The sequence below is a fragment of the Abramis brama genome (assembly GCF_963993115.1).
Source record: "Abramis brama genome assembly, chromosome: 11".
Lineage (NCBI taxonomy): Eukaryota > Metazoa > Chordata > Actinopteri > Cypriniformes > Leuciscidae > Abramis > Abramis brama.
In genome coordinates, this window is record NC_139973.1 from 10,900,991 (window position 1) to 10,913,943 (window position 12,953).

Sequence of the window (12,953 nt, forward strand, 5' to 3'; positions counted from 1 at the left end):
ATAAACTAGAAAAAAGGAAAGTGTATTACTTTGTGTTAAGAGTTGCATGCGCAACATAATACACTGGATCACATCATGCATGGCATCCTAATGTCTATGTCTTCCATTCCCATGATATTCATATCTCCATGCTACTTTTGGAATCGCAATGGCGACTGAACAAAGGTGGACAATATTACTGATATCCTCTTCTCCTCTCCACTCACTGCCCACATAAACAAATAGTTATAAGGCACATCTCTTATCCTTGATGATTCATACCACACTCACAAAGGCTCATTACCTTCACACACAGTGTTGTAGTTAGTCATAACCTGAATGTATGATTCTGGTGTTTTCATTCACATTGCAGTCAAAGAAAACGCTGGAAAATGAGGGAGATCTCACTGGCAGGTCGCTAACAGCAAGTAAGCACTGCTGTAGTAAAACGTTTAGCACAGGCACATACAATCACATAGACGTGCACATAAAGACATGGCGGAGACAAACACACTGACATGAAATCACTGTTCATCGTTTGAACAAAGAAGGGAAAAAACACCCTGAACACTCCACCCTTTCCAGTTCAAGCAGGAAATGCTGAGCATGATAAAGTAGGTTGAGTGTTTATCAAGGATTCTGTTTTATCTAAGCATCAGTCCTTTTGATCATACATTAGCATGTGTTAAGTTTCCATTGCAAATGTGTTTACCAGTCCCTGTTGATATGTGTTGATGCAGGATATCACATAGGTATATTTAATGCATCAGCTCTGACTAGAGCATTATATTTCAAGACAGCAATGATACAACACAAAAAAAGTTAAGGAAAGGATATGAGGAAATATCATCTGTTAAGTAAGAAGGAAGGGTGAATTTGTCATTTTATAAAAATGAAATAGTGTGTTAATATATAGTTACTTGCAGCAAGTAATGTGGAGCTCAGATGAAGCTTTATTGGATTAAAAAACCAACATATCAATAGTGTTAAAAAAGAGTTGCATACATTTTTTATGAACTTACATTTCATGTTGGTAAAATCCCTGAAGGTCACTATCTTTGGAAAGTACCGTTCTTAGAAGCAGTTTAACAATTTTTTCAAGAAAAAAATCATAAGGTTAAAGTAACCTTTTTATTGGTCAGCCATCAAAGGTCAGATCTCTATAACACAATAAGACATATGCAGTTGTTTTTTTTTTTAAAGTTTATTCAAAGCTTTATTTAATAAGAAAGATAATTGTGCAGAAGCAATTTAAAATCAATTTGAAAATATATAATTAATAAACATAAAAATACAAACAAATAAACAAACCCTGGAAATCAAAGCATGTTGAAAAGATCACTGAGGAGGACTGTTTCATCATCATCCTCAGGCCCAAAATTAAAACTCCATCCTTCATAAGCAGGTTGTTCACCCATAAAAAAGTCATCATCCATCCGGAGCGTATGAAGTAGCTCCTCTAGACTAAAATGCTGAAAACCCCTTTTACTATGAAACGCTTTTTTATTGATGAAGGGATTGGTGCCCATGTCCTCATTCTGATCTTTCTTGAACTTTCTCTCTCTGCCATGATCAGGGTTAGTTAGATGGTCCATTTGATCATAGACTCGCCTCTTCTCTTTGTCAGACAGCACCTCATAGGCTAAAGAAAAAATATAACAAAATTATTATTAAAAAACTTATGAATAAATAATATGAATTTATGAATATGAATAAATATGAATAAATATCAACTTATGAATAAATAATAAATAATAAATGTATTTTAGGATGTAAAGTGCATCCACACACACCCTGAGCAATGTGTGTGAAGGTCTGCTGTGCACTTGGGCTTTGGCTCTTATCAGGATGGTGTTTAAGAGCCAGCTTGTGAAATGCTTTCTTGATCTCCCTTGAAGATGCAGAGCGAGGAACTCCAAGAACTGAGTAATAGTCACTCACACAAATACAGGCACACACACATAACAGAAGCACCATGCATACATGCTCCGCTGACGCCATCATTCACCTGAAGATCAAATGAGAATAATAAACAAACCTATACACATATACCGTTCAAACATCGACCACAAAACATATTTAAGCAGAAAACAAACATCTATAATGATATATCAAACAAAGTGACATCTGTTAACAAATTATGCCAAGTAATTTTTCCTCATAAGTAATGTCAAAAATGTTTTCCATATGTGCAATTACGTTTAACTTTATTTATTTATTTTTTAAATCAATCCACTCATCAAGGTGTCCTAGCAGAGTAATCACAGGTGTAGTTCATCACATTAACTATGGACATGCACCAATTAGTTTGACAACCAGAAAGTCTCAAAAAGAGCTTATTTTAAACAGCATTGCTGTTTTATTAGGTATAATTTAAAATGTAACAAAACATTTTTTGTAGTTTTGCTAGTATTGGTATTGTGGTGGGTTTTTATCTTTCTTAGGGAAAAAATTATAATGATGCACACACAATTACAATACAATGGAATTCACACTTTTCTAGTGTCCAAAAACTCTTGGGCCCACTAAGGTTTCATAAGAAAGAAATCCATACATTTCAGCAAACTTACCAAAGTAGGCCTATATTACACCCAGAACATTCCCTGAAAAAAAAAAAAAATAGTAAAGTAAAGTTTTTACTTATCACGACCAAACGCAGAATTTTAATCAATGCTGACCCAGCGTTTCGAAACGTTATTGCGCTCTTTTAGTTGTATTTCCTCGTGAACGAATTAGTGTGAACAATTTCAAAAGATTCGATTCATTAAGATGATTCAAAAGATTCACTATGCCACTAACATCCATTCACGTGAGGGCGCTGTGTTTTTGTTCGCCTGTCTCTTCACGGTAGTGCTGCTTCTTGAGAGCGGATTGTAAACACACGGCTATGGCTGCTGAGAGGGGCGGAGGCGACAACGACGACGTTAACGACGAAATGGGGAACCAACTACAGCTCCTGCCAGGTGCGTATTCCTATTTGTGTCCTATTAAACACGGAGTTATATCAGAGTCGAAACCATGCCATCTTAATGTCCTCCTCAAAACTTGCAGGGAGATCTTTACAGACATTTCCAGATCCGCAGCAGTCGCCGTGCATGACAGCTGACAGGTTTTCTTTACAAACTGAAAGTGTCTGCGTACACCTGTTATTTAGAACACACACTATTTGCACTTGTGTGCAAAGGTATTTTTGTATTTAAGGTATTTAAAATAGATGCAACAATATTTTGAAGTCAAGTGTCGTACGCATTTTGTTGTTTTATTGTGTTGTCAGCGAACAGTTGTTATTCATTGCATTATGATTATGTACCTATATGAGATATTTGCTGATATTGCTTGATATTTGCTGTTTGCTTAATAGTGACTTCATGTTTGCCCGTTGTCCTCAGATGACTCGTTGTAATGGAGTAGTTGACTAAATGAAAGTATGAGTCATGAGTGAAAATGGAGTAAATAATAAGAGGAATTATATTCCACTTCTAATCTTTATATTTCTTTTTTTTATAGAAAATGAAGAGGAAGAGGAGGATATCATGGAGACTGAGGATCGAGATGGTGAGGATGCAGAAAAGCCAAGTATTATAAACTTTGACACGAGTCTGCCAACTTCACACGCTGTGAGTCTCATCTGTCATCAGTACTTTTAAACACTAATAAGATTAAAATCATTTTTAGGATATAGCTCTTTCACTCATTTGAATTCATTAGCATGCACGTTTATGGATGATTTTTTGCTGTAAAAGAAATCTCAATTTATAGAAATAATGTAATAATGTAAAGTCATTAGGGATGCTCATTTCGATTAATTTTCCCGACCGACAACCGCCGCTCGTTAATCGATTATTAACCGTTAACTGATAAGATTATAATATTGAATTGACAGCCGATCTCACCAATCATAATCCGCCATTTTGTCCGACAAAGCAGTCAGGAGAGATAACGTTAGCTAGCAGATTAACATGGGAGGATTTGAACTTGAAAAACGGAATGTACTGACCCCTTTCCGCGGTTTAAAACAACATTCCTTCTTATGTTCATTCATAACTTATTTGATGCTATAGAAGGAAGAGATGATCGGTTCACGAGCAGCTTTAACGGATGCTCTACTACAGCGATCTGTCAGACACATTTAAGAGAGCCACAAAATGGTATGTAGCCTATTGTATCGTTTAAATTTATTTTAAAAAATGACCAAATTTGAAAGGTGAGACTTTGTTTAATATGTTTAATATCAGAAGTAACCGAAAAGTAACCTGGTCTGTCCTGAGTCTGTCAGCGTGTTGTCAGTCTCCTCTCTGCTCCGCGACGTATTTTTCACTGCGTGAGAACATGGTGTAGCCTACGTGAGAGCAGCGTAGCTTGTCGGACATAACGACAGTAACTAAGGGGGGCGGGTCTTTGCGAAGGGTCAATTGCATTAAATACAAATAAAATGGACGCGTTGCCTATCTGTGACCCTTTAAAAAAAGTTTTTATCAAAGGGTTTATTTTAACGTGCAAAGTGCAAACAGCAGCATACAGAACAGATCAACAACAGAACCTGGATTCAGTTTAAATTTTCACGCACCTGCAGCATTTCTGACAGTGAGAGAAAAACAGAATAAAATAATACAAATAAAAAACAAAATAGGCCTACACTAAATATATTTTTTAAACTTAAATAATTAACAAATTAAGATGACAAAAAGAAAACACTGAATCCGTTTGAACAAAGCTTTCGAAAAAAACGGCATTTTTTTCCCCCGTTTTTTTATTTAAAAAAAGCAACATCAACGTGATGTGGGGTCAGTCTGGAGCGCACCCTGTTGACAGTTAGACCCGCGGCAGAAAACACCCTCTCCGATGGGATGGATGTCCCATCGGACGAGAATACACAGGTAACGTCTCGAGACGTGTGTGGTTGCGCGTGTCGACCATAGACTGTAAAAAAGGTGTCGACGCACTCCGTGAGTTAATAAATATATAAGCTATAAAGTATTTTATTTTTAAACCATGCAGCAAACTAAAAAAAAAAGAAGATAAAAAAAAACGTTTTAAACCGTTTAACTGATAGTATTAATCGGTCAAAATTTTTACATTCGGTTAACGGTTAAACGGTCAATATGAGCATCCCTAAAAGTCATCAATAGTTTTTTATTTTATTTTGCGTGTTCGTCTTCATTTGTGTGTGTATTGTGAAGTATCTGGGCTTAGACATGGAGGAGTTTCACGGCCGTACCCTGCATGATGAGGACAGTGTGCAGAATCTGCCGGTTCTTCCCCACGTCACCCTCATTCTGATCCCAGGTCAGACGCTGCCCTTGCAGCTTTTTCGACCACAGGAGGTCAGCATGTTCCGCAACCTCATAAGCCAAGACCGCACGTTTGCCGTGCTTGCACAAAGGTATCAACAGACACAAGATGTAGAATAAAAACTACTCCACATTAATGATCACGTACCTTTGATTCCTCTTCAAAGACATTATTTAAGCAGGTTGCAGTAGAGGGTTTGCAGGTGTATTGATATTTCTTACATGTATGTCATAGTTTGACCAGGTTTCTATTTCTCTCAGTCCTGATACGAGTGGAGCAGAGACAAAGGCAGAGTTTGGGACGACGGCAGAGATCTATGCATTTCGTGAGGAACAGGAGTACGGCATCGAGACAGTGAAGATCAAAGCTATTGGACGGCAACGCTTCAGAGTGCATGAAATTCGCACACAAGCAGATGGGTAGGGGTATTCACATGCTTTCAGTGGGTACAATGCTTATTTTTCATTGAATTCAGTTATGTAATTATTATTATTTATTTTTTTACTATATATTTCGTAGGATTCGTCAAGCAAAAGTACAGATTTTACCGGAAAGGATTCTGCCTGACCCTTTATGTGCACTGCAATTCCTGCCCCGCTTGCATACATGCACTCCACAGACCAAATGCTCACAAACAACACCACTGCAGGACCGGTGCAGCCAGACCTATAGACAGGTAACTGACATACAGGTAAACGCACATCACTTTAGACCACTTTAGGAAACATCCGAGGGGGTCACAGGATGAAATGTATAATTATTATAAATACAATTATTATTGTTGTTGTTGTAGTTGTTATTATATTAAAACATCTAACTATCATCTAACTTAATTAAAATGCTGAAAAACATACACTCAAGATCAAAACTGAAATATTTGTCCCCCTCAATAACTAGTTTTTATTAAAGAACACACATATGTCGGCGCTAATAGACCCATGGTTAACGAGCCGACATATAGCGCAACTGCGCCTCCGGCGACCTGAGTTCGATTCCCAGCTCGAGGTCCTTTGCCGATCCCCTTCCCCTCTCTCTCCACCCCACGCTTTCCTGTCAAAATCTCTACTGTCCTATCAAATAAAGGCACAAAAAGACCAAAAACATAACTTGCAAAAAAAAAAGAACACACATATATATATATATATATATATATTAGACTAGTTATTCTACTATATATATATTTATATTTAATTGGACTAGTTATTCTACTTTATCATTGTTTACATAGCTTACATGTCACTTTCCCTCTCACTTTCTTTCATAGAAGAAGCTCCATTGTGCTGGAATGACCTCATGGCCTCCCTGGGTGTATGCCCTCTATGACTCTGTGAGTTTGATCTCTTATTATTAATTTGATTATATCATAAACAAAATATTTGACACTATACATTATAGAGTCTTAAAGGTGCAGTTTCTTTTTCACTTAAACCATTTTACCTTTTAGAAATAAGAGAGAACTTATTATTTACTTATTGTAAATATTATTTAACTTTTATTCTTATTATTTATTTAGATTGTAAATACATTGATCCGTTTCTAAAAGGTACAATCTCAGCAAACTATCATCATCATTTAGATAATATTGACAACATTTTAGCACTGATGGTTATGTATGTTTCTCTCCAGAAAACTCTCATGATCAGAGTAAAGAAACAACTCCACGAATGGGATGAAAACCTCAACGACGAGTCCCTGCCTACAAATCCCACAGGTGCACACTGAGCACGAGCACACAGACACTTTCAGGCTCACACACACAGTCAAGTAGTTAGAAATGGTCTCTCGCTCTCTGCAGATTTCTCATACAGGGTGGCCGCATGTCTACCAATAGATGATGCTCTACGACTTCAGCTACTGAAGATTGGCAGTGCCATCCAGAGACTGCGCTGTGAGTTGGACATCATGGACAGGGTGTGTATGTGTATAGTTGCCTTTGTCTATTAATCTTCATATGTCTTTCTATTTGTCTAGGAGTTTGTTTTATACATTGTAAAATGCAGGAAAAGATCATGTTCATATTTTTTTTGTCTCTTTACAGTGCACCTCTCTCTGCTGTAAACAGTGTCAGGATACAGAGATAACCAGCAAGAATGAGATCTTCAGGTCAGACAATTACTTTTTTTTTTTTAAATGCTGAGAACTGAATTTGACAGTGTAGTTATATATAATATATTGTTTGGCAATTGAGGAGAAAGATTGAAAAAAATATATTTTATCATCAAGGCAAAGCCTGTCAAGCACCAATGAGGAAAATAAAGCACCCTAAAAGTTCCATGAAAGTGGTCGTACAGTATGAATGATTAATCCATGCATATCTTTCATTTTTTTTAAAAAACATTTAGACATTGTCAGAACGTGATCTTCTGGTGAAACAACTGACTTCTCTCTGGTGACGTACGTTGGACTTCTCCAGTAATTTAGTCTACTTAAAGTCCCGGTGAACTGGAAGTTGCAACCGACTTTACTTCTGTGTTGTGACGTATTTCCAAGTGAAACGGAATATTGAATAGAGGGCGGGGTTTTACTTTAGCGCACCTCCTCTCCATCCCTCGCTCATAGCAGACTAACGGTTGGAGGGGAATGGCTAAGGATATTCTATCAATCCATCAAACTGACGTCATCAGAGAAGCAACGCCATTTCAGATCGGAAGCAAATTTTTAGATTTTGATTTGAAATTATTATTTTTGTATTATTATTGACAAACAAATTATTTTCTGTGTATTAACTTGCATGGATGAATTATTCACCACAAGGCTAACATAGTAAATAAGGTCAATTTTTACTTCATGACGACTTTGAACCCTGTACCTTTCTTACAATCGACTGCAAGCTCGCAGTCAGATCTGCCTCCATCAGATCGTGTTTGCGTTCACACAGAAGGCGTTCTGGCAATTTCCCGGCAATTTGCCGGGATCATCGCGCTGTGTGAAAGGGGCTATGGATAGAACCAAGTCCCCTCCCTATATTTTTTATTCGAATGCACATTACAACATGGAAGAAACAATGTGTCGCTCCTTCTGTTTTATTGCAACTTTAATATTCAAAGTCCTCTGAAGCCATATGATAGCTTTAGTTGGGGAAAAGATCAAAGTTTACATTGTAAAGTCATTATTTCCCTGTTGAACTTTTCAGTGTCTTGAGGCTTATCAAATGATGACAGACTTTACATTTTTGGGTGATCTTCTCCTTTAAGATGGAAATGAAAACAGTCACTCATGCAACACTCCTCTGTCTTTAGTCTGTCTCTGTATGGGCCAATGGCAGCATATGTGAATCCACATGGTTATGTTCATGAGACACTTACGGTCTACAAGGCCAACAACCTCAACTTGATTGGACGGCCTTCCACACTGCATAGTTGGTTTCCAGGGTGAGATTTAATGCTTTTGTATGTTTAATAATGTGTTTTTGATCACTTGAATTTTGATTAGCCATTGTCACATCAAATTTTATGCATTTCTTTTCTTAGGTATGCGTGGACAATTGCTCAGTGCAGAACCTGCGGCTCTCATATAGGCTGGAAGTTCTCAGCAGTAAAAAAGGATCTGAGTCCACCTCGGTTCTGGGGTTTGACTCGTTCTGCCCTGTTACCGACAATCCCACAAGGCGAGGAGGGTGTCAAGGGGTCACGCTTGCTGTGCCTGTGATGTGATCTCACGATTACTTGTGATCTTTAACCCAACAGCTCACAAGCATATGCTCCCCGAGGGGTCTCCTCTATCACCCCAAAAACATGAGACTCCAAACCACACCTAGAGAGAGAGAAAGTGTGTTTGTGAGTTTATATGTGTAGATGTGTGCATGAACAGGGAGAGGAAAGAAAAAGGGGACAGTGATGCATAAGATGCGGAAGTAGAAAGTTGTTGCCTTCACACACCTCGTGCTGTGTAAATTACAGGCTGATACGTGCAATATCATACCAGATGAGCTCTTTAAGATTACAGTCTGTTGTAATGCACTTAATTTACAGTCTTTTCTTCATCATTACTGACTAGATGACAGTTATTGATGCTCTTTAAGCAAGATCTTGTTTGGATGTTCATGAAATAAGTACTGTGTTAAAATAGGGACAAATCTCTAACACCATCTCATTTAGTCTGAGAAAAAGTCTTTCATGAAATAATTCTCCTCATGCTGTCTCATGTGCTTGCTTCGGGTACTTGGCACACAACACCTGGCTAAAATTTGCAGATTGTGAAGAATAAAGGAAATATCAGGGAGTTACCCTTTATGTTATTCTCAAAAACTATTTTTTATTTCTCAGTTTCTCTGTTTTGCTTTTTCCTTTGTCATTTGATTATTTGGAGACCATTTAATTAAATGATGGTTTGATGTATATTTTGAGTTGAGAGCCAAAAACAGATGTGTGTTTCCAGGATGGAAGTACAGTAGTGTGTGACAAACTACAGTCTCCACTGAGAACGTCCTAAAAATATAAAGATTCTGTTCACATGTTCATTAAATGGAGTGCAAAATACACTTTATACAGACAATCGGCACACGTGTATATTCTCCACCAGTTACATAAAAAAAACACTGACTTGCATATCTGTAATGTTCAAGACATAAAATACTGTTCAGTACGAATAAATTCTCACCAATAAACCGCTTCTGAAAAGTCACAGTGTGTTTCATCTTTAAAGAAATTTTGGTAACACTACAATTTGTAGAAACATTTATAGTATGGCATTCCAAACAGAGACATAGTTTGATCACAGTCTGAACACATTTGTAGACAAAATCCCAAATTAGAAAATAATTATATTATGTTGAAAATATTATTTTCAGCATTCTGCTGAAATAGCCTACTTGAGGTCATGTGACAACAGTGAATCATACTACTGTTTGAAACAAATGTTGCATAATGCCTACTATTTCTTATGCTATTTTTTAAAAGAGAAGGAACTATACAGTATAAAAACCATAATAATTTAGTATTTCATTTCGAGCACGGCTATACTTCATGCGTCATGTTTTCATTTCCGACCAAACCACTAGAGGGAGGTGTTGGTATGCTGTCGCGCGCTTTCTTCCTCACTGGCTCTCACGTTATTACGCAACAACAACAACAAACGTCTAGCTTTCCAGATGGATGTCTGATAGTCACGTACGCGTTCTCTTCTTTCCGTTCGTGTTCTCTTTAAAACAGATCCCCGATAGTCCGAGCTGATAGTGAACTTTATCGTATCTAGTTTGTGTCTGTTTGCGCTAGAGAGAATTAGCGCTTTAGGTGTACTCCGTAGTAGCGAAGCGGTTATTTGTAGATTTGTGTCGGTCCTGTCCTGTCCTGTCGATGCCTCAGGAATCTCAGGAGGGGCAGCAATCGCTGCCGCTGGTCCGATCTCTGGTCAGCCGGATGCCGACCATCGTTTTGTTCTGCAACAACAGCCCGCGCGTCGTGAAGCCCGTCTGGATCAACTTCCGAGGGGAGCCGCAGCCATACGTAGATATACAGCCGTACACCGGTCGAAGAATGACAACTTTTGTGGGTTCGTCAAATTATCGTTGAATTACGTTCTTTATAAATTGGTAAAATTACAGTATGAGGCGTTCAGCTCGTTCAGGGTTATTTTAATCCTGTTACACCTTAAGAAGTAAACACATGTGTGCCATTCAATGCACAGAATAGCTAAACACCAATTGTTTTGCACCAGGCAAACCAAACTGTTCAGTCTTTGGACTGTTCAGTCCACCCATTAGTTCAACCGAGGGGGAGCTGAATGTCATTTGCCTCTGCAGTGAGCACCATTTGCATTGCAGAGCCAAATGGGTGAAGCTTGACCTAGTCCAGCTCCACCTCTGTGGGTCTAAGGGGTGTAGTTTAACTTAATTAGGCTTGGGTATAGGGTAGGGTTAGGGTTAGGGTGTGATTGGACCTTCTAGCTCCACCAGCAGCGTCTTGTTTTTTGACTTCTTCCTGGCAATAAAATGAATAATCTCAAAGATATTGTCTCTGTGCCTTAAAGGGTTAAGTAGTGCAATAATCTATTTGAATTAAATTTTCTGTTTCTGCATTTCTGTTTACGTCAGGACACCCATGGATGTTTCGGGATGCAGAGACTGACGATCCAATGGTAGTCAATAGTAAAGAGATGTACTTGCCAGCCTCCGTTGAAAATGGACAAGTCTCAATTGCGCACATCACATTGCCTGGTAAACATTTTTCACTGGCTTTTGCTTAAGTATTCAGGCTGATAACCAATTCACTCCTTTTATAAATTAGAAATCTTACACTAATATTGAGTAACTGTGATAACTGTATTTCTAGGCACGGCAAAAATATATCAACACTTGACATTATTTTCATTGTAAAAGAAAGATCTTTTTTTTGAAAATCTGGAAACACACACACACAATTATCAGAATCAGAATCAGAATGAGCTTTATTCGCCAAGTGTGCACAAACACACAAGGATTTTTTTGTGGTTTTTACAGGAGCTCTTGGTACATACATACATATATGACATTAGAACAGGCATTTAAATGGGAACATAAATAAATAGAATAAACAATAATAATAGTTTTAGTATACATCTGAAACAGAAGACTTATGTACAGATTTGTGCATTGTGTGTACAGCTCTATAAATAAAATTTGTATATGTATTTACAAAAAATAAAAAATAGGATCATGAAATTTTAGGATCATTAATCAGACTGTGAATCTGAAACCTTTGTGAATCTAAAATTGACTTTGCACTTAATATTTATTTACCAGTGTTGACCTTGCGAGATCGCTGTCTGCAAGTTGTGAGGCGGTTGGTGTGCAGAGAAGATATCTGTCGGCTGGAGATCGCCCGCTGCCTACAAGATGACCTTTCTCAGAGACCCAGTATCCACGCCGATCTACGACGCATTAGCCAGCGAGTGGAACAGAAGTTACTGGAGAACAGAGAACAGCAAAACAGATGAAAATATGAGTGTTAACTTGGACATATTTACTGAGCAGACCTGTGCACCAGCACCATATACAATGGACAATGTAGTCTGACACTGTAAAATACAAACCTGAGATCAGGCAGAATATTTTCTTAAGCAAATGGATGCTTTAAACATGTATCAAGCAATGCATTCAGGTCATTTAGGCTTTAATGTGTGGCACTGACTTGAGAGCCCACAGAAAGAACTTTAGAAAATGCAGATTTTGTGTGATTGTCTGTGTAGTAGACCTTGCAATAGCTCTCGGTATACTTTTACTCTGTTACCAATAACTTTATACTTGGAAAAATGTTCTTTGTAAATAAAAAAAAAAAAACATTTTGTAATTATATCAAACTTTCTAATTAAATCTAACGACTCTTGCATCAAGCCAGTATTCATTATCTATCTATCTATCTATCTATCTATCTATCTATCTATATATATATATATATATTGTTGGCAAGGGAGGTACGTTACTAGCACGTCCTTGATCCCCCACTTTATGCTTCTCGTTGTCGTTGGCGTGTGGGGTTTGCTGAGGCTGGATGGTGTAGTTTAAGGTGAGAGGCTTGGACCTCAACCTTGCTGATAGTTGCAAGATTTTTCCCCAGATCACAACCGCACTCCACTGGACCTTGTTTGTGGAGTGAACCACAAGAACAAACTGAACGGAGACCTTAAGTATTTTTTGTTAGTGACGCATGTATTAACTCATCTGCTTGTCTGGCCGGTCGTACTTTTTTGATGAGACCTGTAACATT

General features: G+C 37.8%; 3 protein-coding genes across 3 annotated transcripts; 2 read left to right on the forward strand and 1 right to left on the reverse strand.

Moving 5' to 3' along the window:
- Positions 1-1,298: 1,298 nt before the first annotated feature.
- LOC311092730 (uncharacterized protein) lies at positions 1,299-2,701 on the reverse strand (the record flags this gene model as incomplete). Its single annotated transcript, XM_084129666.1, has 4 exons — positions 2,658-2,701; positions 2,550-2,582; positions 1,773-1,987; positions 1,299-1,621 (listed from the first exon to the last, which is right to left on the reverse strand). Exons 3-4 carry the CDS (start codon positions 1,981-1,983, stop codon positions 1,299-1,301), a joined length of 534 nt encoding a protein of 177 aa, XP_083985792.1. The 5' UTR covers positions 1,984-1,987; positions 2,550-2,582; positions 2,658-2,701.
- Positions 2,702-2,807: 106 nt separating this feature from the next.
- On the forward strand, positions 2,808-9,894 carry crbn (cereblon). The gene is made up of 11 exons (XM_084129194.1): positions 2,808-2,942; positions 3,487-3,596; positions 5,160-5,362; positions 5,532-5,690; positions 5,791-5,947; positions 6,536-6,598; positions 6,898-6,982; positions 7,067-7,182; positions 7,310-7,374; positions 8,511-8,642; positions 8,742-9,894. The coding sequence occupies exons 1-11, from the start codon at positions 2,867-2,869 to the stop codon at positions 8,917-8,919; spliced, it is 1,344 nt and encodes a 447-aa protein (XP_083985320.1). The 5' UTR covers positions 2,808-2,866; the 3' UTR covers positions 8,920-9,894.
- A 362-nt stretch (positions 9,895-10,256) lies between these two features.
- On the forward strand, positions 10,257-12,586 carry vhl (von Hippel-Lindau tumor suppressor). The gene is made up of 3 exons (XM_084129209.1): positions 10,257-10,761; positions 11,303-11,425; positions 11,990-12,586. The coding sequence occupies exons 1-3, from the start codon at positions 10,566-10,568 to the stop codon at positions 12,181-12,183; spliced, it is 513 nt and encodes a 170-aa protein (XP_083985335.1). The 5' UTR covers positions 10,257-10,565; the 3' UTR covers positions 12,184-12,586.
- Positions 12,587-12,953: the final 367 nt, after the last annotated feature.

Coding starts and splice junctions, on each gene's coding strand:
- crbn (XM_084129194.1), top strand. CDS start 2,867: ATGGCTGCTGAGAGGGGCGGAGGCGACAACGACGACGTTAACGACGAA. Junction 2,943..3,486: donor CCAACTACAGCTCCTGCCAG/GTGCGTATTCCT, acceptor TTTTTTTTATAG/AAAATGAAGAGGAAGAGGAG. Junction 5,948..6,535: donor GCAGCCAGACCTATAGACAG/GTAACTGACATA, acceptor TTTCTTTCATAG/AAGAAGCTCCATTGTGCTGG.
- vhl (XM_084129209.1), top strand. CDS start 10,566: ATGCCTCAGGAATCTCAGGAGGGGCAGCAATCGCTGCCGCTGGTCCGA. Junction 10,762..11,302: donor AAGAATGACAACTTTTGTGG/GTTCGTCAAATT, acceptor TGTTTACGTCAG/GACACCCATGGATGTTTCGG. Junction 11,426..11,989: donor TGCGCACATCACATTGCCTG/GTAAACATTTTT, acceptor TTTATTTACCAG/TGTTGACCTTGCGAGATCGC.